The 27970-nt window shown below is 40.6% G+C and overlaps 1 protein-coding gene across 2 annotated transcripts; it reads left to right on the top strand.

The window, feature by feature from the left end:
- The first annotated feature begins 283 nt into the window (after positions 1-283).
- Positions 284-27929, top strand: lmf1 (lipase maturation factor 1). Of its 2 annotated transcripts, XM_028964961.1 has the most exons (11): positions 284-513; positions 879-1188; positions 1367-1377; positions 3975-4123; positions 12016-12081; positions 18964-19131; positions 19546-19729; positions 20548-20701; positions 20959-21142; positions 22535-22647; positions 26552-27929. In XM_028964961.1, exons 1-11 carry the CDS (start codon positions 294-296, stop codon positions 26724-26726), a joined length of 1734 nt encoding a protein of 577 aa, XP_028820794.1. In that variant the 5' UTR covers positions 284-293; the 3' UTR covers positions 26727-27929. The 2 variants fall into 2 exon arrangements, with proteins under 2 accessions (XP_028820794.1, XP_028820795.1); XM_028964962.1 differs by lacking the exon at positions 12016-12081.
- The last annotated feature ends 41 nt before the right edge of the window (positions 27930-27970 follow it).

Genomic DNA, 27970 nt, shown 5'->3' with positions numbered 1-27970 from the left:
CTTCTTTGGACGTCCTTGGATGGCATTGGCATTAGTCGTGCAACACTGGAATCTTTGTGCAATGAGTGTTTAGTAATTCATTAATAAAATAAGCTAATAAAATAAAGTGTAGCGTTCTATTTTCTTCTCCGGGAAGCATTATAGAAATTACGTGTTATTCCACCTGTAATTTGTAAAGCACAATATACAAATTCGCAGGCCATTCTGAGTTAGTTCTGCGTTCCTAAAGTCCGCCTTTTGGACTTGGGTGACGCGCCACTCCCGACTGCGCATGCGCAGCGCCTCCGTCCAACATGGCGGCCTCCTGTGAGAGTTCCGAAACTAGCGAAAGCACTCTGAGGAGGAGACGCGGCGAGCCGCAGAGCTCCGAAGCCAGCTCGGATGACGGCAATGCAGAAACGACACACGAGGGCGACGCTTCCAAATACGAGAAGCGCCACCAGTTTTCACTGCAACCCGGAACCTACTGGCTCACGCGCGTTGTGTTGCTGCGCGCCATTGCTTTTATTTATTGTGAGTTTTGACAGCTCATCCACGTTTTTTCCCTTGTGTTTCCTTACCCACACATGAATACAGTCTATTTTAATGGACCATGCAAATTCCCTCCAAGACACCAGCAAGCCCCTGTGACTATTATTTCTGTTTCATTGACAGAAGTACTACAGCTCATTATATCAAAATTCACAACTAGCCAAATATAATTCCACCTGTGTGATTATGTTACTGCAGACTGACCGATGTAGTCAGCTGGAGCCATGACTACCAGCACTGGTCCTTAATGTCCGACCACTGGCCAGCGTTCTGCTTCCAACGGTCCAGTTGAAATTCGCTGCATGCCGCTCATCACATAGAGGACGCATGTTTTTCTGTCTCTGCAGTTGTGGCTTTCGGTGTGGCGTACTGTCAGAATCGGCAGCTGATCGGAGAGCGGGGGCTGATGCCCTGCAAGGATTACTTGCGAAGCGTCAAGCGCTACGTGGGTGGGAAGATTGGCCTGGCGGCGCTGGCGTACACCCCCTCTATTCTCTGGTTTCTGGACTGGGAGGACATGGACACCAATTTGGATGGCATCGCGCTGGTCGGCCTGGCGCTTTCGGGCTTTGTCCTGTTGTCAGGAAGGGCCAACATGGTGATCATGGCGCTGCTGTGGATCCTCTACCATTCACTTGTGAATGTTGGCCAGCTCTGGTGAGTAGAGCAATTATGTGTGTCATGGTCTTGATTAATTAGTTTAATGAACCTGAATTCAGTGAACCATCATTTTAGACCAGCCAATGAGCTGTCAATCAAAAATTGGTCATAAAAAACTAAATGATTAAAAAATTGTTGTGCAGGTTTCTAACTCTTTTCTTTTTGTTCCTTCTAGGTACGCCTTTGGTGAGTGAAGATATCTCCTTCAGACCATTCCACCTGATCACATTTAATTCATCAGGTCTTACTGAGACAATCACTTTGCTGGGCCCGATGGCAAACCTAGCTGCTGGAGTTCTACACTCCAGTGATCTGGAGAATGCAGTGAACTTGATTGTGTTTACCCAGCTCGTCTGTTTATCCATGTCTTGCTGGAGCTATTTACGCTATACTTAACCTTTGAATCTGCCGGCCATGTCTTTGGCAGCTGGTCTTGAAATCACCCTTTGACCCCACTTAATCTGAGGTCATTTCCACCACGCTCAGCACGGGGCAAAATGTCAAATCACCTTTTTTGCGAGCATCGGGGCCAACAGAGATAATCGCCTGGGGAGGTCTGGAGTATGTCAGGCAAAGGGAAGTAATCAGCACATAAATAAATAAAAGATTTTGTGGATGCTGTCCTAATTTGGATAACTAAGTCCAGACCCCAGGCAGTGGGATTGTATCCTGGGTGGCCGAAGTGTTTAGTGTGATTTTTTTTGTTGTTGTTGTGTTTTATCAGTTTTAAATGGCAGTTTAATACTAACTGTGGAAAGATTGCTTCCTTTAAATGTCGTTGGGGCTGGGGGATGCATATGACAAAATTAACATAGGATTTTTTTTGTCATCTCCATGAAAATGATATTTCACATTATATAGTAATATAACGTAATGCTGAGACACACACAGATATGGATGGATGGTAATGTGTGCTGCATGGACGTCCTAATGACATCATCAGCACTGATGTAAACACAGAATCAGACCTAATGGCTTCTATGGTTTTGAACTGGAGATGACGACAGCAACGACAACAACAAATTCCCCATCAACTCCGAGGTTCCCTTCTCCAGGTAAAGGTTACCTGTGCATTAGATTATCAAGGTTACCTCGGTTCATAGGGGGAGGTTTTATAGCGAATGATTAACGGACCCTCCAGTCTGGTGATGTGTGGAGAGTCTTTGGGTGTGTCCTCTCCAACACAGAAGTTTTTTTTTTTTTTTTTTTTTTTTTTTTTTACTGTTTGCTGTCGCAAATTAGTGTGGTTTCAGTTCTATTCAAATGAATAATTAAAATGTGGCCATGTAATGGTGACTTTTCTGCTTCGGCAAAATGTTGCTCAAGCTGTAGGCCCAACAAGCGTAGTGTCTTTTATCAGTTGTATATTGGCTGGAGTAGAGAAATAAAAATACGTTGTCACTGCGCTTTTAACATTGCAACACATGAACTTACTTCTCTTGAATTGCTCGTCTAGGTTCAGTTCATTTTCAGAGACTTTGTTGCTTTTTGTTACCATGTTTTCGTGTGCCATGCAGACATCTAGACTAGTTAGCTAACAAGAGAACCAATGTAAGACCAATCAGCTGCTTTAGTTTCTCCTGTACACTTGGTTTTAATATGACATGAGGGCCAGATAGTTAGTTTCAGAAGACATACTTTTGATATTGGCGTCCAATATCAAATTTGATATTGTTCTTCCTTACCATCTCAGTTGGCCATATAGTGGGCAGTGGTTGGCAGTGGACATTTTTTTGCTTTAGAGAGGCAGCTGCTGAAAGCCTAGTGAATCAAGGGAGAAAGAAGAGAGCAGGTGGGCTCACACACACACACACACACACAGACGCGTCAGCTGATTTCCCTGAGCTTCTCTGAAACTCTGGGCAGCTTAGAGTTGCACTTCTGCACTGCGCTCAGGCGAAAGTCAAACTCATTTGTCTATTCAAAGCCGCCTGCTTTCTCTTTCCCACTTTGACTGCTATCAAAATGTTTTGGATGCAAACCAAATGCAAAAGGAAAAAATTTGCAAAAAAAAAAAATAGCGTTTTTCCCCGTTTCGACTACATTTACATTTACATTTATAGCATTTATCAGACGCCCTTATCCAGAGCGACTTACAATCAGTAGTTACAGGGACAGTCACCCCCTGGAGCAGGGTTTAGTGTCTTGCTCAGGGAGCAGTTACAGGGACAGTCACCCCCTGGAGCAGGGTTAAGTGTCTTGCTCAGGGACACAATGGCAGTACGTGGGATTTGAACCTGGGTCTTCTGGTTCATAGGCGTGTGTATTACCCACTAGGCTACTACCACCTATACAATTGCATTGCCTATACAAATACAATCGACTATGCAATTGCATTGCCTTCTATAAATGGTCTAATGTTTTTCGGCTTCTCCTGTGAATCTGTAATTATGCGAGTGTCCAACAGAGGGGGCATGCGAGTGAGAACAGAAATAATAATACAAATTTAATTGTGAAGAGATTTAAATTAGAAACAGACCTGTGATGTGTAAATCTGGGTTTCACAGGATAATGTTCTAACTTATTATGCATCTTATGTGAAACTGATAAAAAAAAAAATAATAATAAAAATATTTTTTTTTTGATAGCATCTTTGATTCTTAAGAAAAAATAGTTAAATATTGACGTCTGTATATTAGATTATTTTCCAGATGCAAATAAATTCTATTGTTTTATGATTTTTTACCTGTAGGTTAATGTAAAGGAGGTTGATTTATTTATGTATGTTTTTGAGGTCTAGTCTAGTTCTGTGTGTGTGTGTGTGTGTGTGTGTGTGTTTCCAGGCTGGGAAAGCCAGCTGCTAGAGACCGGTTTCCTGGCCATATTCTTGTGCCCATTTTGGAGTCTGGCGCAGTTGCCACAGCGATGCCCCCCTTCCCTCATCTCCATCTGGACATTCCGCTGGCTCATTGTCCGCATCATGCTTGGTGCGGTGAGTGTTTTGTCTCCCACACACACACATCCACACTCCAGACACCATTCATGAAGACAGATCCAGCCCATATGTCTAGCATGATATAGAAACGCACATTTTTACACACACTTCTCAGCAGTTGCCTTTGGAGAAGCTCAGTCTGCATTTGTAATGCAAATATAAAACAGGATTGGCCAAGCGGCAACGTCTGGCTTTTCTTATGGTTTCAGCATCCGGGACCACACTGGCCTGAGCTTGACGTCTGTTGCTATGACGCCAAGCGTGTTTTTGCAATTACAGCCACGCAGGGGCAGCAAGTGGGGTACATGTTCACAAGGCTCCATTGCCAAAAATATAATTACCTTTAAGTGCTTACAACTGTAAAAACCCCTTAGACGTTCCCTTTAGACAAGTCATTAAAGCACACAGACTTGGGGTAGAAAATGTGTTCGCTGTTGACCCAAATGGCAAAAAATGAGTTTAACACCACACTAATTGTCATCTGTAATGTAGGCCTGCTGGTTTTTATTGCAAATTTGAATGTTATAACACTTTGAGTTGATGGAATGATGAGGAATTGTGAGAGTTCTGTCGAAGCGATTACCATGTAGTGTGTTGTTAGAGTCATAACAACCTTTTAGTGTTGTATTTTCTATGTGATATTGGATTGGGTTTTTTCCATAGGGCTGTAATGATTATAACCATGTAATACATGTGGTTTTACTATTACAGTTGCAGTCAATGTTTTTTTATGCTATGTTATTATTATTATTTTGTAATTATGCCCTCATAATTACAAAATGTATTTTTTAACATACCAGCAATTAGTTCTTGTCTAGATTCTGATTGGCTGAGAGGTTTTCTGGGAGTGCTGAGATTAATATACTCAAAAGTAAATATTTATGTAAAAAGATTTTTTCATGACAATAAAAATAATTGATACATTTATGGTTCACTTCTGTGATCAAAGGTTTTTGCTTGTGAAGTCGCAGACGGCGGTCATGTGACACAATAAAAGATGTGTGGCATCTCAAAATGAAAATGCAGATTGGAACAAGCTGTGGTGTAATAACAAGTAAACAAAGACATGATACTCGATTGTATTATTGCTTAATTTCTGTTACCTAACTAAGAGTTGATCATCCAGGGACCATAAACAAAGTGCCTTCAGTTGACTGAATTACTCTTTTTGTTACTAAAAGATATTATAAGTCAAACCAAGTATTATTGTCAAAACCACAACTTAAAAAGCAAAATATGGTATTTTATTAAAGCCTTCAATCCAATTTGTGATAATTGAATGATAACAAGCATATGATATTAGCATATAGCTATACATTGCTAAAAGCGTGACTGAAATTTAGTGTTTCAACTACTCTTTTGTGACATGGCCAGCATTAACGCACTCCTGTAAATTTCTGAGAACTGTCTCCTGCGTTCATTTTTGGTAGAGCACAGCAATTTTTTAGAAATTTGGCTCATGTCGCAGATACCCATAAACGCCTTTTGGTGCGTAATGAAGCCCACATGGCGCTATCTCTTAGGTTATCGTTTGCGTTCCCCATGACATTCGATATGACGCCGTTGCTTAACTGCTGATCTCGGTCGCATCTCTGGCCGGCCTGTGATTGTTCCCTAAATGCCTAAGTGCTGAATGCTGCTTTTTGTTCCCACCGCTGAAGTTTGGGGTTAGGTTTGGGTGATGGATTATCGATAGCGAGTGAAACAACCTGCTGCCTGCACAGCTATGTCCTCCAGCTAGCGGGGCGTTTATGTAACAGCGGCCTGATAGTCATCACAGTATTGGTTTGTGGCTCGGCCTTAGCTTTCGAGTGGCTCTCGGCGAGGGGGGGACATTTCATCAAACTTCAAACGGGGCCTGTCGAAATCTGGAGTCAAGTCAAGGCAAACGGCGTTTTCTTTTCCTGTATTTATTTCTGTGGTTGCGTTGTGCTCCTAGCACTTCTTCCAAGCAACGTTAGTCAAGACCCAGTGTTCTTTTTGCCTCCCGATGTGTTTTTTTTTTTTTTTTTTTCCACAGGCAGTTCAGAAGATCGGGTTCCGCTTCCACGTTTTGTCAGAAGTCAGAGCTTCATTTGAAAGTATTCCCTGAGGAAAGATCAATGTCTGGTGTCTTCCGGTGGCCTCCAGACTTTGGTGACTCTGAAATGATGCGACGCTGACTGTGTAGAGATTATTATTATGTTTTTTTTTTTTTTTTACTGTGCATCATTCCTTTACAAACAGAAGACACACAATATGTTACAAAGGTTCATAGAATATTGGAATTTACATTCACAATCCATTTTTTACAAAATGGACCAAAATAGGTACACATCTGTATCCATATTGGTAGCCATTTCTTTCTTATGACCCTTTACTGGCTGCAATAATTATTTTAAGCCCATATTGTGGCAGAAATATTCCCCAGAAACAGGCTATCGAATAAAAAAGGAATAGTCTCCTGACTTTTCCAACAAGTTATGAGAATAACACAAATACTGGTTTTCATAAAGTTTGCTGCTTAAGTGTTTGTGGTGTGCTGTGGTGTATTGAACTATAATTACAAGCATTTTATAAGTTTCAAAGGCTTTTATTGACAATTACATTATGTCTATGCAAAGAGTCAATATTTGCAGTATTGGCCCTTTTTTCAAGATCTCTGGAATTCACCCTGGCATCCTATCAAATAACTTCTGCGCCAAATCCTGGTCGATGGCAACCCATTCCAACATAATCAGCGCTTGGAGTTTGTCAGAATTTGTGGGTTTTTGTTTGTTAACCTGCCTCTTCAGGACCACAAGTTCTCAATTGGATTAAGGTCCGGGGAGTTTCCTGGCCATGGACCCAAACTTTCAATGTTTTGTTCCCCGAGCCACTTAGTTATCACTTTGGCCTTATGGCACTGCGCTCCATCATGCTGGAAAAGGCATTGTTCTTCACCAAACTGTTCTTGGATGGTTGGGAGAAGTTGTTGTTGGAGGATGTTTTGGTACCATTCTTTATTCATGGTTGTGTTCTGAGGCAAAATTGTTAGTGAACCCACTCCCTTGGATGAGAAGGAGCCCCACACATCAATGGTCTCAGGATGCTTTGCTGTTGGAACGAGACAGGACTGATGGTAGCGCTCACCTTTTCTTCTCCACAAACAATCTGTCTGTCCTTAGTGATTTTATTGGAGAGAAGTAGCTTCATTGCTGCTCTTATTGACACCAGGCCATCCTCAAATGGTCCTCACCTCTCTGTGGGTGCAGATGCACTCACGCCTGCCTGCTGCCATTCCTGAGCAAGCTCTGCACTGGTGGTACATTTACGGCATTTATCAGACGCCCTTATCCAGATCGACTTACAATCAGTAGTTACAGGGACAGTCCCCCTGGAGCAACTTAGGGTTAACACAATTGTGTCAGGGACACAAGTGGGATTTGAACCTGGGTCTTCTGGTTCATAGGCGAGTGTGTTACCCACTAGGCTACTACCACCTGGTACCTCGATCCCTCAGCTGAATCATCTTTAGGAGATGGGGTTAAGTTTATTGTCCTGGCAAAGACATTGTCCTTTGTCCTTTGACATTTATCTGATCACTCTTCATAACATATGTATATGCTAATTCCCATAATAAAAACAGAAGCAGCAAACTCTGTGAAAATCAGTATTTGTGTCATTCTCAAAATCCTTGGCCATGACTGTACTTAAATGAAGCCCTATGCACTCTCATTGGCTACAGCTTTTCAATGACTTTATTAACATGGTAGATATCTGGTTGTAGCTGACAATAAAATGTTCAGCTGCCGGAGTGCCTCTGATAACGGATTTTGGTCAGCGACTATAAAAGAGTTTTAAACTCACCTAGTCTGAGCTCGGACTGAGTAGCCTTCTATAGAAAGGCTACTCAGAAAGGCCTGGTTTGTCATACATGAATAATTCTGTGGGGATCTAGAACACCGGAATTCATGGGTTCACAGCAGATCTGCGACGCCTGGGCGACCCTCTCTCCGGCTGTCAGCCGGCTTTGCCTCCATCTCGGTCTCATTTGGGTTGGTTTTGTCCTGGCTGTGCTGTTCTCGCTGGCTCACTGTGTGTTTTGTCTGTTGACCGAGGGGGATACTGGCTCGCAAGCCACAGTGCTGGAGCGAAACTTAATATGTTTCTTCCTTATGTCTTCCAAAAGATGACATGCTTTCTGTTAATCAGTCTCTAAAATGACAGTGTTGCTACTTAGACCTACGTTGTACATTTGGCCCATAATTTGAAATATACTTTCCTGAGGTGAGACTAGCACTATTTGGATGAATGTTCAACCAATCTCAGCGACAACTGAATTCGATTATAGTTCTTCGCATACACCGACATAATTCGTAAAAAAAAAAAATAAAAGCCTGAATGAGCCATTGTTTCCTCTTTTAAACCCCCACAGTTAATAGTGAACAGCGAGGGGCTCGGTTTACCATAATGCCGGCGTAAAAGCGTCACTGTTGCAGCCCCTAATGTGGTTGATTGTGTCCCGCTGAGAAGGACATTGTCCCACCCATTTCAGAGTGTGGGTTTAAGGTGCCGCTTTCTGGGGAAATTGGCAGGGGCTCCTCGGTTCTGCGGTCCTACGCCGCTATTTACCGTTACCTGTCATGGAGACCCGCCTTTGAAAATGAGTAATTTCCCCTTAAAACTGCCAGCTCCGCAAATGTCAGGTATTTACTTGGCAGAGGGGGTGGAAGGGTGGTCTCTGTCTGGCTGAGCAGGGTTTCTTGTACTTTGGGGCGTGTTTGTAATAAAATGGACGGACGAAATGTTTTATTTTATTTTTTAATATCTTGGTGGTAGACAGCAGGAGTACTGTCTGTATTTACACTGTCTGTGATTAACATTTTGAATTTTTTTAAACTAAGGGGTGTAAAAAAAATTGTGAAAGAGAGACATTTTCTTGTTTGTCTGTCATTACAACTTGTTTAGTCGGTTTTTGAATGCAAAGGGAATTTTTTAACTTCAGTGACGTAATCTCACAGTATTATTTAGTTACGTTGCCATGAATCCTTTCTGTGTCTAACACCACTTAACACTCTGCACTGACAAATCAGCTTTCACTCTCTTGCATCAGGTATGGCGAGAAAATTGACATGCTGCACCTTCCTTCAGGCATTCCTGGCCATCCAAAAACGTCACTTCTGAAACTCAACTCCAACAAATGACCATTTTGCAGAATAATCAATTTGTTCATGTAAAGAGTAATCGACTATTGATTGGTTTAGACTTTTTTAGCCATTAAACATACCTTGTGTTTTTTTTGGCATGAGCTAATCAACTTTGAACAAAAAGATGGAATTTCATTCTCAACTTTTATTAACTCTCAAATTTTTCCTCTCAAAATTTGAAGCCATATGCTTTTGATATGTTTCACAGAATTCACAACCAGATGTTATTCCCACAGGGTTCTTCAGAATCTGTTCATTCTCTCAGGTTGATGGTCTGCCAAAAAAATACAACCATGGTCTGTTTTAGTCAACTTTGCCATTTTGAACATTGTCACAAGTCCTGTTCTTCCTTTTCCAACATTCATATCTGGAGCAAAATCTTGAACAAAACTCCCGGTGAGTTTCACCTCCTCCACTTTCCGGTAACTGAATTTGGTCTAACATCCCTTCCAAATAAGTTATGTGATGACTGAGTCGTAGTGCGGAAGTGTGGAAGTGGAAGCTTCTCCTCGTGTGCGTGTCAGAGTATAGATCGGATAAAGGGTACCTCACCAGCCAGGTATCGTGCCAGGATGTGGGTGACGCTTGATCCCCTTGTGACAAAATCTGATGAACCAGATTCAGTAGATGGCAGCGCTCCATTCAGTGTGCCATGACCATAGACATGGATAAGGCCTATATTTGCTAATGCAGTTAGCGTGCATTCCTGCCTCTGTGGTAAACAGATGGCTTGATAGCGCTACTTAAGATGATGAAAAGTAGTGGGCAACACACACTAGTGGGTAAAACACTTGCCATTGAAACCAGAAGACAACAACATCACAGGTTCAAACCCCAGTTACTTACCGCTGTGTCCTTGAGCAAAAGACTTAACCCTGAGTTGCTACAGGGGGATGGTCCCTGTAACTACTGATTGTAAGGCGCTCTGGATAAGGGCCTGCTAAATGCTGTAAATGATAATTGTCCTCCTCTGTGGAGCCAGCTAATTGAATTGTCACTTTATGTTGGCCACTTATCAGACGTGATCTACTAAAATTTGATTCATCTTTTGCTTCATTTGATTTTGGACGAGCAGCTGGGGTTTTAGACCTTTATGGAAGTAAAGCTGGTACAAACCCCCCTCATGCCTGGCCCCGACATTCAGTAAGTACAGGTATTTAAATCTTTGGCTTACATTTTTCCTGTTCATGTTGAAGTTTGTAGTGCAAAATTTGGAAATTGGCATGGGCTTGACTGCAGACTTTTACTGCCCTGAGGGTGGAGGCAGTCTATTTCACATTAGCTGAATCACATTTTAGAGGTGAAATCCATTCCAGTGCACTTTATTTCATTATGCTTAATGTTATAAATGAAAGAATGTGCTTGATAAACAGCAAACTTTATGTGCAAATTAGATGCCTCTTCCTCCGAAAGGAGGGAAAAGTGATTTTCCCTGAAAAACACCACTTTTGTTAAGGGGGTAATGCTGAAATGCGGCAATGGCTACATTACATAATTTCCATATGTTACTATTTACAACCATACTACTGGCCACATTGGCAATATACTATAAGTTGCATAATCTGTGATGATCAACTTTAAAAGTTCCATTTTCACAGGATGGATTGATACATGTCACTTTCCACTATTTGCATCCAAAAAAAGCTTTTTAGGATTAGGGCTAACTTGCTTGGAGATCTTCCAACAATGTCGGGGTGAAAAACTGCAGTGTACTGTGCCTGTTTCTGCTGAGAGCTTATTTAAAGCCAACTGGTGTTTGCTTAACTGTTTATTTGTGATTGTTAATACATTTTCCTGCTCCATAACTCTTTATGTGGTAAACACGGCAACAAGAATTATCTGTTTCTCCCAGGTTCCTAAGAACATGAGAAAAGTACAAAAATTAGAGGCTTGGGTGGAGTTGAGCTAATTGTTGTTTAGGTTTGTTCAGATGAATTCAAATTTGAAGCTTGCATTCCCTCATCACATATTAAAAAAAGAAGTTCCTTTTCAAACTAAAGTGTTTGAAATAAGTTGAAATAAGCATTTGGAAGGACAGCTGTAGAGCTAACTCTGTTTTATTATGCTTAATGTTATAAATGAAAGAATGTGCTTGATAAACAGCAAACTTTATGTGCAAATTAGATGCCTCTTCCTCCGAAAGGAGGGAAAAGTGGGGCAGTGGTGGCCTAGCGGTTAAGGAAGTGGCCCCGTAATCAGAAGGTTGCCGGTTCGAATCCTGATCCGCCAAGGTGCCACTGAGGTGCCACTGAGCAAAGCACCGTCCCCACACACTGCTCCCCGGGGCGCCTGTCATGGCTGCCCACTGCTCACTCAGGGTGATGGGTTAAATGCAGAGGACAAATTTCACTGTGTGCACCGTGTGCTGTGCTGCTGTGTATCACATGTGACAATCACTTCACTTTCTTTACTTTCTTTCTTAACTTCTCCTTCTCCTCTGCTTGAAACCACGTTGAGAGTATCTCTGTTTTCTCCCACTCCCACCTCACGGTCATCAGGATATTTAGGCAGTTTGTTTCTAATGTTAGTGTTAGTATTTTTAATCTCAGTTGAGAATAATTATGGTCCAAGAACAGAAGGACTACTTCAAAGGCCTTCTGAGAATCTTGAGTTTGGTCAAAATACATTCATATATGTTTATTCAAAATGCATATCTTTTTGTGCATTGGACTGCTAATGAATGACAACCAATATATCTTTATATATTCTCCATCCCATCAGGGGCTGATTAAGATAAGAGGGGATCGCTGCTGGAGAGATCTTACCTGCATGGATTACCACTATGAGGTATCTGTTTGTGTGGGAGTTTGAATTTTATTAAGGTGCTGATAAATAATCCCATAATTAAACAAAAATTTATACCATGGCCTATATGAATACTCACTTCTGATTGGTTTGCAGAAATGCAATATTTAGGCAGCATTAGGCAGATGATGTAATGATGTGGCATGGGTGGCTGTGCATTGATTGGCTTGGAAAACGCCCATGACCTGAACACTCAATTTATCTGTGATTCCCCCACTGAGGTGCTTAGATGTGTTCAGATGAAACAGATTAGGCTGATCAATGCCCTGCAGTCAGTAAATCGATTATAGAGTTTAATTTAGCAGTGCTTTCTGTTTGTACCTTAGCTGACCAGCGCAAACCATTTGGGTTGTGGCTATGTGGGTATAATTGACACCCTAATAGCAGATTATTGCATATCAAATGTTTTAAGTTTTGTAATTATTTTGTGATGACAATTATGAATGATAAGGGATTTTCCCCCACTTATTTGCATGTCCTCTGGTCTTTAATGCACATCAGGAAAAGTTGATTATACTGCCTTTTTAAATCATATTTATTCATTATACCCCTCCCCCCAGCTCTGTCTCATGTTATTAACTTTGCTGCATAAATTTTCATTTGATCTTCCAATTTATGCTCTTCACAACATACACACAAGACTGTCTTCTATGTGTGCTTGAGTAATGTGGCTGAAATGGATTAAGTTCTGTACTGTACAGTGAAACCGGTAGGTATTATGCTGACTACTGTTACATAGTCAAATATGGTATACTTTTTGCTAAAGACAGAAAAAAATGACATTTTTGAGCCATCATACAGTTAAAATATAGATCATATAGAGATGCTATACAAGATGTAGATTAATATATATACCATCCGAGCTTCTGAGTCATTCTAAAGTTCTTCCTCTGTTCTGAGCTATTTTGCACAAGAACCATTTTTATTATTTCACCCTAACATCATTTCTATCAGCCAATTTTACTGCCTTAATAGGTTTTCTTGAAAAATCAGAATCATATCATTTTAAATGACTTCCATGTCTTATCCAAGTGGAAATTCCCTAATAAATTGGCTACTAACAACTATTTTTCGACTTCAGTCGACTAGTCATCAACTAGTCAGATTAGAAATGTCATAATTATAAAATGACTCATATTTAGCAAACAGCTTTTACATTTAGCATTAAAATGTAAATGTAAATTTTTCTGCAAATATCAAAGACTAGAAAGATACATCACTTTTTTTTTAAACGTTTGCTACTGATAATATAAATAAATAATAAAACCTTCCGTTGTCCAAACAATGTAATAAATAAGTGAAACTGAATTGAAACACAGCACAGCACACGGTGACACAATTAAATGTGTCCTCTGCTTTTAACCTCTCACCCTTGGTGAGCAGTGGGCAGCCATGACAGGCGCCCGGGGAGCAGTGTGTGGACGGTGCTTTGCTCAGTGGCACCTCGTGGCACCTTGGCAGTCCAGGGATTTGAACCGGCAACCTTCTGATTAAGGGTTAACCCCTAGGCCACCACTGCCCCATATATAATCACCACTACCGTTTTTTCTGTAAGCCAAGAACAGGCACATCATCAGAAGTAAAACAGTGAAAAACATTCTGTAACAAATAAGAACATAAGGCTATTTCAATCACAGTTTACTCACACTTACAAATAAATAACATAATATTCATTGAATATTAAGTGTGCAGCTTCTGCAAAAGACAGCTATCCATTAGCGGGGTGTTATGCTACCTAAACAAAACAAACATGTTGACATGACTTGGATGAAGGACGCAAATGCACAACTTAACAGGACAGGGATGACAGACGAAACATAGTACAAGGACAAAACACAGCACTACATTTTGAAGAAACTAGAATATAAAACATGTTTTCTGTTATTTCACCTTTTTTTTGTTAAGTACATAACTCCACATGTGTTCATTCATAGTTTTGATGCCTTCAGTCAGAATCTACCAATGTAAATGGTCATGAAAATAAAGAAAATACATTGAATGAGAAGGTGTGTCCAAACTTTGGGCCTGTACTGAACATATCCCTGACTCTTTCTGTGCCTTGGCTCATTTTCCTCTTCTGCACTCCACACGTTTGTATTGGAGAACAGAACTAAAGTGAAACTCGCCCCATTGATAATCCTCAGAGAACAAGACGACCACTACTTCCCCCATCTGTCAGAGAGACAGGAAGTGATGTCACAAATTTAGCCTATAAAAGGGCAGCACCTGTGTTGGGCATGGTTGACTGAGTTGGAAATGTTAAGAAATACAAGCTGTGTATTTACGGATGGCTCCTCCTAATCATTCCCAGGTTCTCATGTCCCCATGTAGGTGTGGGGGAAGCCTGGGGTCACAGTGTAGATAGAGTCTGGCTCCCCTCTTGAATTCAATGAGAGCTCTGTATGGAACCACTGACCACACTCTCCTTGTACCTGTACCCGTGCAGCCGTTTGCCTCTTGAGGACCCAAATAGCCAGGATAACGTGGCAAAAATTAGATGTAACTGTGCTTATTTTCATGTTCACAGACCACCTCATTATGCAGTGTTTATGCAGAGGCAATGCGAATGTTTCCCACTGGCCATTAGCAAATATACTATTTACAGCTTTCTCAGACTATTGTATAATTCTGTTGCAAATGTTTTGCTAATGTGCGGTTTGAACTTGTTTGTAATAATTTAATAATTGTATTAATAATCAAACATGACATCAAGTCACCAACTAGAACATATTTTATGTCATATTTAGGAAGCAAACAAAGATTCCTGACACTAATAAACTTGGAACATTAATTTTTAGCAGCTGGTGGGGTTTTTCTCAGACTTCTCACATGACTCTCTGACATGCTTACATAACCCAATAAAAGTCTGTTATTCAACCCAAGAGGGGATTGGCCCATCATTATCTGCATATCTACGTCTACAAATGAGGTACTTTTCACTCAAGAAATGGGGCCAAACATTCTCTGCCATTTTGTCAGATTTGTGGCATAGCCCCACCCCACCATGCTTCAGTCAGCCCCTCGAACCAAAGTGGTCAGTCACATTTTACAATTAAAATAGCATTGACATGTGATACCAAAGATACCAAAAATGAGAATCAGCATAGGGAATTTGAAGGCAGGACAATTTATGATGCCATGGAAAAAGATCCACAACAGAAAAGACTGTTGCTGATTATCTCAGATCTCAGATTTAACTTCATTCTTTTTTTTATCAGCTACGTAATGCTTGTATAGAAATTTTGTGCCAGGTTGTTTGTGAGACATTGTTCAGTTTAGTTCTGTTTCATCAGTTCTTAACATTGCTTCAAAATGTTATGGGGCTATAACAAGACGCAGGCCATTATTAGGCAATGAGGAAAGACTTTTCTGAGGACGCACTGTGTCTGTGTCCAAATATTGGATTTTCCAAAGCCTTACTTCTCAAATGCAAAAATCCATTTGCATTGCGGACCTCGGCAGTGTTTTTTTTCTTTATATACTTACAGACGTTTAAAGGCCACAGGCGCCAGGGCAACTGCCCCCAAACACTACCCTACACTGCAGCCATTCAGCCTCTCCAGACAGACTGCAGGGAATTCTGGGAGTAGCATTCTGTAGAGCTGGAGGGGAACACTCCTGTTTGTTTATTTGGCTGAGGGGTCACAGTGGGCGGGGTTTGTTTATCTGAGGCCACATGTTCCATGCCCTCGGACATGGGGTGGGGTATGTCCGGGAGTTGTCCAAATGGTCCGGTTCTTAAAGAGCTTACAGAACCTGCTGAGATGACGAGGGATTTCACGCAACAGAATGATTTGTTGTTTAGATGGCATGTTTTACTTGAAATGTAATTTATTAATGCAGACTGGTAAATGGGACATTGTTACTATATATACAAATATATAAGGAATACTTACAGTAATCCTTTCAGTAAATACATGTAGTTTTATATTGTAATCATCTTAATATTTACTGTAGAAGATCTGACTGATAATGAATGATAATTATCTGCTGATACTATTATCTGGTATACTATTATTATTAAAAAAAATTCAAGATTCAAGGGGTTTATTGTCAATATAACAGCATACACTGTATACAGTATCTTGAAATGCTGTTGCACACACACCATAGTGCAGCAGAATCTAAAAACATGAAGATCGACATTGAGGTGAAACAGCAAACTAAAACTAAAGCATTTTAATTCTAGTAAACTAATTAGTTTTCCAATGTCAATATATTAATAATGATTGTGTTTTAAAGGGTGGTATGAGTTTTTTTTGTAAATAATAAATGTGTGTCTGTGTATGAGATGACCTGTTTGATTATGTTTTCAACGGTATGCAAAAGAACCCAGCGCTGTCACTGCATTTGAATCCATGCAAACTAAACCGCTGTCTTTTTTTTTTCTTCTTTTTTTTTTAAATTCATGGGATCTCATTGGTTTCCCTTCACCATCAGTAAACCACAGTCTGCACAAACACTGGTGTCCATTCGCAAGCAGGCAGCTTGAGGCGACCGTACGTAGACACAGCTAATGCAGGAAGGGTTTCGTAAATGCACACACTCAGCAACAGCATTTATAGGAAATGAGTGGCATCACTTTTATTATGCACGTCTGGGTTTGTTTATTAAAACAGTGGGCTGATGAGTGTGACTGTGACGTTGGTCTCCTGACCTGGAAGTAATCGTCTTCTGAACTTGGTGACCTTGGCAGGAAGTGTTGGGGTCTCGCATCCTTTGTTTGTCGGTGTGTGTGAGTGTGTGCAGAAGTGTGTGTGTCTGTGGTCAGGGGACCCCTGGGGCAGCCTTGCCTGGTCTCCTGTAGGGGTGGAAGGATGTGGTCAAACACTCGTCTCTTTTCTATTGATTCCAGCCTCTTCTCTACTCTGCCCGGGTCTCCAGGAAGGACAGTGAGAGGGAGAGCTGTGGAAGTGGCTTACCACAGTACACCAGCCTTTTGTGTGTTCATGTCTCCATACGTGTGGGAATATGTTTATGATTTTGTTTTTTTGCACGTCCATTTTAGGGAGGACATAAAATATTAATATATATTAATATCATTGTTATTTCTTTCATATTATAATTTAAAATACATGCCTTCAAAGTTTTTGGAGACAATAAGGTGGCAATATACATTTCATGCCCCTCTGATCTCAGGCATGCCTCAGGGATCCATTTTGGGCCCTGTTCGATTTTCCCTGTACATGTTGCTGCAGGGGTCAATACTTTATTACATTCTTCCCCATCATTCTTTCAATCTCTCTTTTAACCTTTCACTGCTTTCCAAGCGAAAATCGAAGTTTGTTCACAAACTTCCCTTCTCTAGTTTTACTTATTATTTTTTTACATTCTTACTAGGTTTTTAACGAGATATTCTTTGTTTTTTCCTAGTTTTGGGATTTTAGTTTTAATGTATTCAACAGTTATTTTTAAAGACTGCGTTTGCCTTTTGTTTATTCCTTGGTCAACCTAGGTTGTTGAAATGTGCTATACAAATTAAGATTGATTTGATTTTGATTTGATTTGCAGAATTGGGCAGTTCTGTCTAGTAGTGCCTCTCCAGGACCTACCAGATGTGTGAATGCTTGCAGCATTGTGTTCATTTGTGCATGTGTGTTATAGTCACGTCAGGACCAGCTACCTCTTGTAAACCACTTGCAGATTGATTATCAGAGCCATCATTTTTTAATGATAAGGAAAATCTGTAAGAAATTGTCAAAGAAATTGTAAGATACAACTTTGTTTAAGCACCTTTTGATTTTAATTAGTGTTTTAGTCAGTCTTCTTGTGTGACACATCCTGACTTTGTAAAAACATTTCCAAATCTGTCAGATTGCATGGGCATCGCTTGTGTACAACCCTCTCAAAGCCACAGATTTTCTATTGGATTTAGGTCTGGGCTCTGGCTTTCCAAAATGTACATTTTCTTATGGTGAAGACATTCTTTTGTTGATTTGGACGTCTGCTTGGGGGTCATTGTCGTGTTGAAAGATGAAATTCCTCTTCATCTTCAGCTTTCTTACAGATGCCTGGAGGTTTTAGGCCAAAAGTGGATGTTATTTGGAACTGATCATAATTCTCTCCACCTTGACTAAAACCCCAGTTCCATCTGAAGAAAAAATGCAACCCCAAAGCATTATACTTCACCACTATGCCTCACATGGGTACGATGTTCTTCTGGTGATACAAAACGTATCTTTTGGCAGACCACACTACATTTTCCCACAGGCTTTCCACTGCAAATTTTAGCCCTGCCTGGATGTTCTTCTGTGAAATTATTCATGGTGGTCTTTTTTTGTTAAACAGGGGTGTGTAGACATTATCTACTGTGAGACTGTTGATGCTGTGGTTGATACATGAGGATGGTTAAGTTGGAATGAGCACTTATTGAATGCACTGTGTGTGTGTGTGTGTGTGTGTGTGCGCGTGTGTGTGTGTGTGTGTGCGTGTGTGCGTGTGTGCGTGTGTGTGTGTGTGTGTGTGTGTGTGTGTGTGTGTGTGTGTGTGTGAATGAATGTATAGTGAATGTATAAAAAAATATGCTTCAACTACTAGCTGTAATTTCTATACCTCATTGCAAAATGCAAAGCCACTTTAGGACAACTGATGTTGTCCCTTATTTAGCCTACAGATATTTAGATTTTTTAAACAGGTATTTAAATTTAATTATATTTTATTTTAAATTCTTAATTATTTATTTAATATTTTTATATATTCTCTATTTATTGGAGTGGTTTGTGTGAATCAGTATTTCAAGACACTGTATACTGTGTAAACTGTATACAGTATACTGTAAACTGAGTTAGGAATTACCCCAATATTGAAACCCATTAGTGGCATAATGTGGAGGTGAAACATTTACCCCTCTGTCTTCATCCATAGACTCAGCCGGTGCCCAACCCCATATCCTACTACCTGCACCGGTCCCCCTGGTGGTTCCACCGCTTTGAGACGCTGTCCAATCACTTCATTGAACTCGTTGTGCCCTTCTTAACATTTTTGGGCCGCCGGATGTGCATGGTGAACGGGATCCTGCAGATTCTGTTCCAGGTACGCTGATTCATTCTCACATAATGTACCAAAATGAAGACTTTTAGTTCTCGATTAATTGTGCCTTGTGAAGATGTCCCACTATCTGATCAGCAGATGCTCTCTAGTGGCCAGCAAGTGTCAGTGCACAATGAACACGGGACATCCTCGTGATGACCAGTATTTCAAAATATTACATTTCTTACATATAAACGCATACAGAAAACATTTTAGGCTGCATAGAAATAGTTACTCTTTTTGTGCCATCTGCTTTTCACATTCATATATTATTTCATATTTATATTATATTTTATGCTCTGTTTCATGTGCTGTCATGCAGGGTGAATTGCCAAGGTGTGTGTGTGTGTGTGTGTGTATATATACATATATATATATATATACTCCCTCTGCATCTGTTGTATTTTTTCTGTACAGGTTATGCTGATAGTGAGCGGGAATTTGAGTTTTCTCAACTGGCTGACTATAGTGCCCAGCCTGGCCTGCTTTGATGATGCTTCACTGGCGTTTCTCTTTCGGCGGTCCGAGGGTGGCACTAGACACATGGTTCAGAAGATCCAGGAAGAGGAGGCGTCTGGACAAAGTCCTCCACGTACCAAAGGTGCTTTTTTAAATTGAAGTTTATGTTTTTTAATTTTACTTAAATACCCTTAAACACACAATCATGTTTTTTTCCACGGTTGTAGTCTCATATTATATTAAATTCTTGTCTAAGAAATATTGACATATTACCCTTGATTTTGTATGCATTAAAGTTTTGGTGTTTTTTGCCACTGTTTTAATGTAAAAATCAGGATCTTCAATTGTCACTTTTAACAACTCGACTTTTGACAATTTTTATATGCTTGATTGATATTCCCAATGGGCTCCTGGATTAAAAGTGCTAATTTGTGATCTGTTTCAGACCTTTAACAGGTTTTAGGCCAGTGATGGTCCAGTGATGAATTCTGTAAAATAAGAAGCTTTATTTATACAGGGCCTTGGTATTTGATTGTTGGGATTAAAAGTGCTAATCTGTGATCTGTTTCAGACCTTTAACAGGTTTTAGGCATCGTGAAACCCTGCTCCAGTAATGAATTCTGTAAAATGAGAAGCTTTATTTATACAGGCCATTTATGTAATAAATTGGGGCTTTGGTATTTGATTTTGGGCCACGTTATTAAACGGAAAGGATGGAGAATTTTGCCGAGCAAGTGGCTAGAAAATAAAATGATCTAAAGCTTAATGTGATTGGCTGAGCAAATAGGTAACTGATCTCGGAAGACTCGTTAATATTTTTTGCTTCAGTTTCAGGCATTACGTCAAAGAAACGGACAAAGTTTGGTTTAATATGAACCTTGTGTGTTTTAATAAAGGAAATATCCGGTCCAGACTTGTTATTTTAATACCTCTTTTTTGGGGGTTTTCTCCTTCATTCAGGTATGTTAATAAGGAGAGTGCTGAACGTGTCGCTGGCAGTTCTAATTGGATATTTGAGTGTTCCCGTGGTGATGAACCTGCTGAGCCCCAGACAAGTGATGAACACCTCGTTTGACCCGTTACGGATCGTCAATACCTACGGGGCTTTCGGCAGGTAGAATGTTACCGCACTTGTTATTTCTTCCCCTCCGCGCTCCCCTCGTCACTTTCTTAGGGACTTTAACCCCATCATTCTTTTTCAGGGTCATTTACCATTAACAAAAGTGGAATCTTCCACCAGACACCACATTCATCAGTCCTCAACTGGATTTTTACATTTTTTGTAATGCATCCATAAAACCATCCAGCAGAACTGAGCACTGATTAAAGAATGTGGAGCAATTACTGCTGTCTTGGTGTCTTTCGCGGCAGTATAACTAAGGAACGGACGGAGGTGATTCTTCAAGGCACCCTCAGCGCCGACCCTGCTGCCCCCGGAGCAGTGTGGGAGGAGTACCAGTTCCTGTGCAAACCCGGAAATGTCAAGAGACGTCCCTGCCTCATCTCCCCGTACCACTATCGTCTGGACTGGCTCATGTGGTTTGCCGCCTTCCAGGTGAGGGAGGAAGTTGTCAGTGTGTGTGTGTGTGTTTGTTCCTCCCATGTTCTGAACATATCTGAAGAAATTCTGAACATCCTCACCCTTTATGAATTGGACCGTCGTCATTTGTGGGAAGGGGGTAGTGGTCTTCAACCTTTCAAATTGCACATTCAAAGTCAGCCAGTAAACAGTTTCTAGTTACTTTTGTGTGGTGTGTGTTCAGGGATTAACTGGTTTGACAAATTAACCTTGTCGTTCAAGCTGCCAGGGGAAAAAAAACACTACCGCGATCCACTAAAATAATCTGAGAACTTTGTGCAGTGTTGTTAGTCTACTGACTGAACATTTGCTTCCTATTTGTCCAGAAAAAACAGGATGTTCTTCTCTGGCAGTCCCATTAAAAAGGAATTTCAAACTTAGTCTATTTGCATAGGTCATAAAGCATATCATTTTATTGAGTGGGGTGTCCAAACATGTTTGATAGCCTCTGTGGATTGCTACCCGAATATGCTTACCTTTTTGCACTTCAACTTGAACTGATTTATGAACTGTTAAAGCTAGACAGGTTTAAAATTATTTTCCTTTTTTTGTTGTCACTGCTTTTAAGTTAGGATTTTGGCAGCAACAAATGAGCTGTGCTATAGATGTGTACTGGAGTTACTTTTATTTTATTTACACATTTGTCCTAACTGTCTGAAAAGCTGCAATAAGTAGCTTCTGAAGATCAAAAACTTTATATAATGTGTTTGTGTGGTTTATATATGTTAATACAACTGTGAAATGAATTCATGTAAAATAATCGAGATAAATGTGAAACCGGGATTTTTTGTCTGACTATAACCGTACCACCAGAATTTCTAATTGTTTCAACCCTAATTCTAGGTACTTATTATGAGTTCAGTTAAAGTTGCATAGTATGGAACATACCAAACTGTAGTTCTGGTAAAAAACCTTTTCTGTTAAACAAATTAGTCCAGACAAGGCCTAATGCATGATGCGTCATGTTAATGGATTCACTCCGGACTTTTTATGCCTCGCCATCGCGTTCTGCTGTAAATATGCAGTGTGTAGCATCACACTTTTTTTTCTGCCATTCTGGCCTAGAATCTATAAAACCTGCAGCGGTTTAGACCCACTCACCGCCCACTCTGGTGTTATTACAGAACGAGACGTTGAAGCTCAGGGCCTCCCGCTGCTTTGCCTGAAAACAGACGTGGCAAATGCGACCCAGACAAAGTGCGCAGTGACTTTTGGTTTCCTTACATGGCTCTTCAATCCATTTTCAATCTGACATGAGATGCTTGAAGCAGGCTCCGTTCTGGCCCCGTCAGACATGCAGGAAGTGTAATCGATATTTGACGGACTTCATTCACTTGACTATATAATGAGTTGCTCACTTTACTCCAGACCTACGAGCAGAACGAGTGGGTGATTCAGATCGCGGGGAGGCTGCTGGCCGATGACTCTGCCGTGTTGTCCCTCATGGATCACAACCCTTTCCTGGGGAGGGAGAAGCCCAGGTAAGGCCGGCCAAATCCGAACCCGCCGGGGGGGGGGTCTGAAGTTCCGGCTTTTAACGACTTCCTGAACTTCAGCTAGTCTTGAGTATCCACACTGCTTATACACCTCCCTCAGCTTGGTTCCTTGCAACTTTTTCTATATATTCTAAAGTATTAAACTACTTAAAGAGAAGAGAATCTGAGGATTAAATAAGACAGCAAACAGACATTTTCTTTTATTAGTATAATTATTGCATATGCAGTTATTAGTTGAACAATTAGTGCTTTTTCCTCAAATATTCAGGACCAATTGGGATATTGTGGCATTCTTCATTTGAGTGCTGAGTTATCTTGTCATACTTGTTAAGTATGATGCCATTTGTGGGTCCGACCACTCCTTCCAAAAGAGACCCTTCAATAACAATCTGCACTATTTATGTGCAGCAGAAGAAATGACCAACAACCAAAGTTTGAAGATGTTTCTTCATACTTATAGCTTATATCAAATCAAATTGCTTTTATTGTCACATGACACCAATACACAGGTAGTCAACATGAGTGAAGTTCTTGTGTGCAAAGCTTCTCATGCAGCAGTGGTATGACAAAAAACCATAACCATAAATGTGTATAAATAATAAATTGTATGTGCATTGAAGAAACAATAAACTATATACAGATGTATACATAAAGTTAGTCAAATTGTAGTGTATACTGAAAACAGGAGAGTTCGGACAGAGATGCAACAATGTCATTAGTGGACAGCTTTTTATGGTTGTTAGGGAGGGGGGTTTCAGTGGGATAAAAAAAAATAAAACTATTGTGATTAAAGATATGCTGTTGTATTTGAATTGCGTTCACTAGACGGCCATTAAGCTGTCAAAGAATGACTCATGCACCCATTTATGATTCATAATTGAGTCATTCCTTGGTGCCTACTTCTGCATGAAGTTGGGCTGTCACGAATGCAGTAATTTATTTGTTTTTCTAAAAACAGAACACCGCTTTGTTTGATCAGAGGATGAGTTTCGGTAAACGTAATTTTGAAAGGAAAAAAAAAGTCTCCGTCGGTTGCCATTGGTGACAGCTGCCATCATAGCGTAACTAATCTGTGTCAATTCAAGGGGAATTGATCATTCCGGAGGGATGAGCTCCATCCAGTGACAACATGACTGTATTTCCTATATATGTCTGATTAGCTGGTGTGACCTTTGTGGTGCAGACACCTGGTAAAAGCAGAAGTAAAAGCAATTCATATTCTCACATATTATATACTTTCCACTCACTACTCACTTTCCACAAACACTTAGTCCTGTTACTCAGGGTTGTGACTGCCGGAGACCATCCTGGGTCACTGGGCACAGGGTGGGAACTCAACCAGCCCACTGCTTTCTATACATGCTGTGTTTTTCTTTTTTCTTTTTTATATTTAAAAAAGGTATTTATTCTACCTACCTATAGTGTTTACCATTTGGGTTGACTTTACAGTCTTGGTGCCCCCTCTAGTGGCCACCCAAGCCAACTCCTAATTGGGGTACCACCATTGGTTTTTAAAAACCATGCTTTAACCTGTGCTAAGTCCCGCCCCCTCTTTGGTTACTTTTTTTCAAGCTTTCACGCTCAGCATGTCAATTAACATGATTTAAATCTGAGTTATCTATATTGATGACTTTAAATTTTTTCACTAATAGCAAGCAAGAGATCAATAAATAGAAATAGCTACAATATGGATATAATTTGCTGGCATGGTATAAATGAAGATGACTTCAAACAGAAGGAAAGTGTATTTTAAGCGTATTTTATTTTTATTATGGATGGGCTTAAGCATACAGCAGTAGGAATAAATATTTCATAAACCTAGAAGGTCTTTTCCTTTTCTTTCTTCAAACATTGACCCCCAAGAGTTTGGCACATTGAGGATAAACCCACGATTGATGTGTAAAGCTGTAGACAGGGAGTTGGATTTAGGGAATTTGCCTCCAGATGCCTTCCTGTCTGTTTTTTTTGCAAAGACAAAACCAAGCTCCTTGTGTGTCAGTGATGTGATGTGTGGAGCTCAGGGAACGTGGTGGCCGTGTCCTCTTAGCTCTCACAATCTGAGTGGTCCAGATGCTTGGAACCAGACAGCACACGTCCTTCAGTTTGTTGTCTCTGTTTTTGGTCTTTTAATTTGTGTGCATTCTTCGATTACACATTTCTCCATTTTATTTCTCTTTATTTATAACACATTACTTTACAATGCCTTTTTATTACACAAAACTACACTGCTCAAAAAACAAAGGGAACTCAATAATAAGACATCCTAAATACTCTTATTAAATACATGTTGAAAGTGCTGACAACAAAATCACACAAACATTATTGACGGAAATCAAATTTATCAACCCATGGAGGTCTGGATTTGGAGTCACACTCAAAGTTAAACTGGAAAAAGCACTACAGGCTGATCCAACTTTGATGTAATGTCCATAAAACAAGTCCAAATGAGGCTTAGTAGTGTGTGTGGCCTCCACGTCCCTACAACACCTGGGCCTGCTCCTGATGAGGTGGTGGATTGTCTCGTAAAGGATCTCCTCCCAGACCTGGACTTAACTCCTGGACAGTCTGTGGTGCAATGTGACATTGGTGGATGGAGCGAGACATGATGTTCCAGATGTGCTATGTTGGATCCAGGTATGGGGAACGGGCGGGCCAGTCCATAGCATACCTTCGTCTGCAGAAACCGCTGACATGATCCAACCACATGAGGCCAACCACTGAGCAGAGCACCGTCCCCACACACTGCTCCCCGGGCGCCTGTCATGACTGCCCACTGCTCACTAAGAGTGATGGTTTTAAAGCTGAGGACACATTTCGTTGTGTGTACCATGTGCTGTGCTGTGTATCACAATGACAATCACTTCACTTTCACCAGCATATGGTTTCACAAGGGGTCTGAGGATCTAATCTCAGTAGCTAATGGCAGTCAGGCTACCTCTGCAGAGTACATGGAGGTCTGTGCAGTCCCCCAAAGAAATGCCACCCCACACCATTACTGACCCATGCTGGAGGATGCAGGCAGCAAACATTCTCCATGACATCTCCAGACCCTGTCATGTCTGTCACATGCACTCAGTGTGAACCTGCTTTCATCTGTGAAGAGCACAGGGCACCAGTCGTGAATTTGCTAATCTTGATGTTCTCTGGCAAATGCCAAACATTCTGCACGGTGTTGGGCTGTAAGCACAACCGCTACCTGTGAACATCAGGTCCTCATACCATCCTCATGGAGACTGTTTCAGAGCCCTGTTTGCAGGCAGTGCTCTTCCTGTTCCTCCTTGCACAAAGGTGGAGGTAGCGGTCCTGCTGCAGGGTTGTTGTCCTCCTACGGCCTCCTCCACATCTTCTGATAAACTCTCCTGTCTTCTTGTGGTACCTCTTGTGGTAAATTATATCTTTCACAGGTACAAAACAACGTAGTGATAATATTAGAATTGGAAAAATTGCTGACCCAAATATAAGGCAACCGCCCCTTGAGGTTTATATAGAGAAAATAAGTTCAATCAAAGCTAACGGTTTTTAAATAGACTTTGATTTTTAACATTGTTGTAACATAAATGAATGTGACAAGTTAGTATATATGGTTTAATTTTGTTAAGGTTTGTTATTTCTGTCAATTTGGCAACACTGGTGTCACGCTCAATTACACAACTTATGATATTATGTGCTTTATTATTTAAATGTGGAATAACCTAAATATACCATAGAATGGAAAACTGTAAAGAAAACTGAACACAAAAGGCGGTGGATAAATCATGCAGATTTCAAAATGTAAAATGTTAGTCTGCGGAAAAAAGGATTGTTCCATACAGCCAGTCAGAGCTCATGAACATATTAATTAACCTACTAAAATGATTAAGAATTGATTCTTAACTTTATTTGCCCTCAGGTGGATACGAGGTGAGCACTACAAGTACAAGTTCACTGTCCCTGGGGGACCTGGAGCAGCCCAGGGCAAGTGGTGGGTCCGGAAGCGCATAGGGTCCTACTTCCCTGCGGTCAACCTGACCAGCCTTCGGGGCTACTTCCAGTCAAGGAACTGGCCACACCCGGACATCCAATGACCTGACGTCCTCCGCCTTCTGAGGTGCTGGACATCTTGGATGACAGTCCCTATCGCCTTTCTCTGAGAAATGTTGTGCCAAAAGTTTATATGTTACAAATAGTTTCAAGTTACAGTCATTCTTTATGAGAGGCGATGTTGAAACCAAGGGCTGAGATTTGTTTTTGTTTTTGAAGTATGTCCAAATCCATTCTTGCATCCAGTTTCTGAGCCATGTTTCCTGTTTTACAATATTCTTCTCTTCATGGGCCCAGCAATATATACCAAGAATCATTGCATGTAAACGTATTTTTTTGCAAAAAAAAAAAAAAACACAGTTATACTTGACCTGAATATTAATAACTTGAGCATTAGTGTTAATAAGTTGGGTCATATTCTGTAATATTTACATTAACATCCTGATTACATATTTCTGACTTAGTTCTAACATTTTTTTCTTGCTTCAGGTTGCGTAGCACTTATTCAATAATTTGTTACTGAATAACCCACTGAATGTTAATTAGCATTTTTTGACTAATTTTAAGCCCCCTTGCCATCGTGATCATCAAATTGTTGCTATCAAACAATTGTGTTACAACCGTGTTCATGATCAGGAATGAATCATACAGGTCTGGATAATGTTAGTGGTAGTTTATATACAATCTCTTGCCACCGATAGTTCATGCAAAAACAGATAAAAGACGTTGAAATGTTCCCACTGACTGAAACCATGGAACAACTTTGTAAATGTCTAGTCCAGAGGTTCCCAGTGGGTGTGTGAAAGTGAAGTGATTGTGAAACGGCACACGGTGACACAACGAAATGTGGCCTCTGCTTTTAACCATCATGCTTGGTGAGCAGTGGGCAGCTGTGACAGGCACCGGGGAGCAGTGTGTGGGGACGGTACTTTGCTTTGTGGCACCTCAGCAGGTCGGGATTCGCAACCTAATGATTACGGGGCCACTTCCTTAACCGCTTGGCCACCACTGCCACTGTGTCAGGTCCTCACAACTCTAGTTTTTGAAGATTAGGTCAGGAAACTTTGGTTGCTTATTTGAACTTCAGCTTGGGCTGAACAGATTTATATGGATTGTTCCTGTACTGTAATGTCCATTTCAAAGGGTGTCTGCTATTTCAGTTGATTGAGATACATTCCAAATTAACCATAAATAGTTAATCCTTGTGATTCCTTCATTTATTGTATTTATGGTACCGTGAGGGTACCAAATGACACACGCACATCCCTCAGTAATCATAATCGGCAAA

This window comes from Denticeps clupeoides, chromosome 2, assembly GCF_900700375.1.
Source record: "Denticeps clupeoides chromosome 2, fDenClu1.1, whole genome shotgun sequence".
Taxonomy (NCBI): Eukaryota; Metazoa; Chordata; class Actinopteri; order Clupeiformes; family Denticipitidae; genus Denticeps; species Denticeps clupeoides.
Note: the sequence above shows the minus strand (reverse complement) of the source record. Positions and strands in the feature narration are given on the sequence as shown.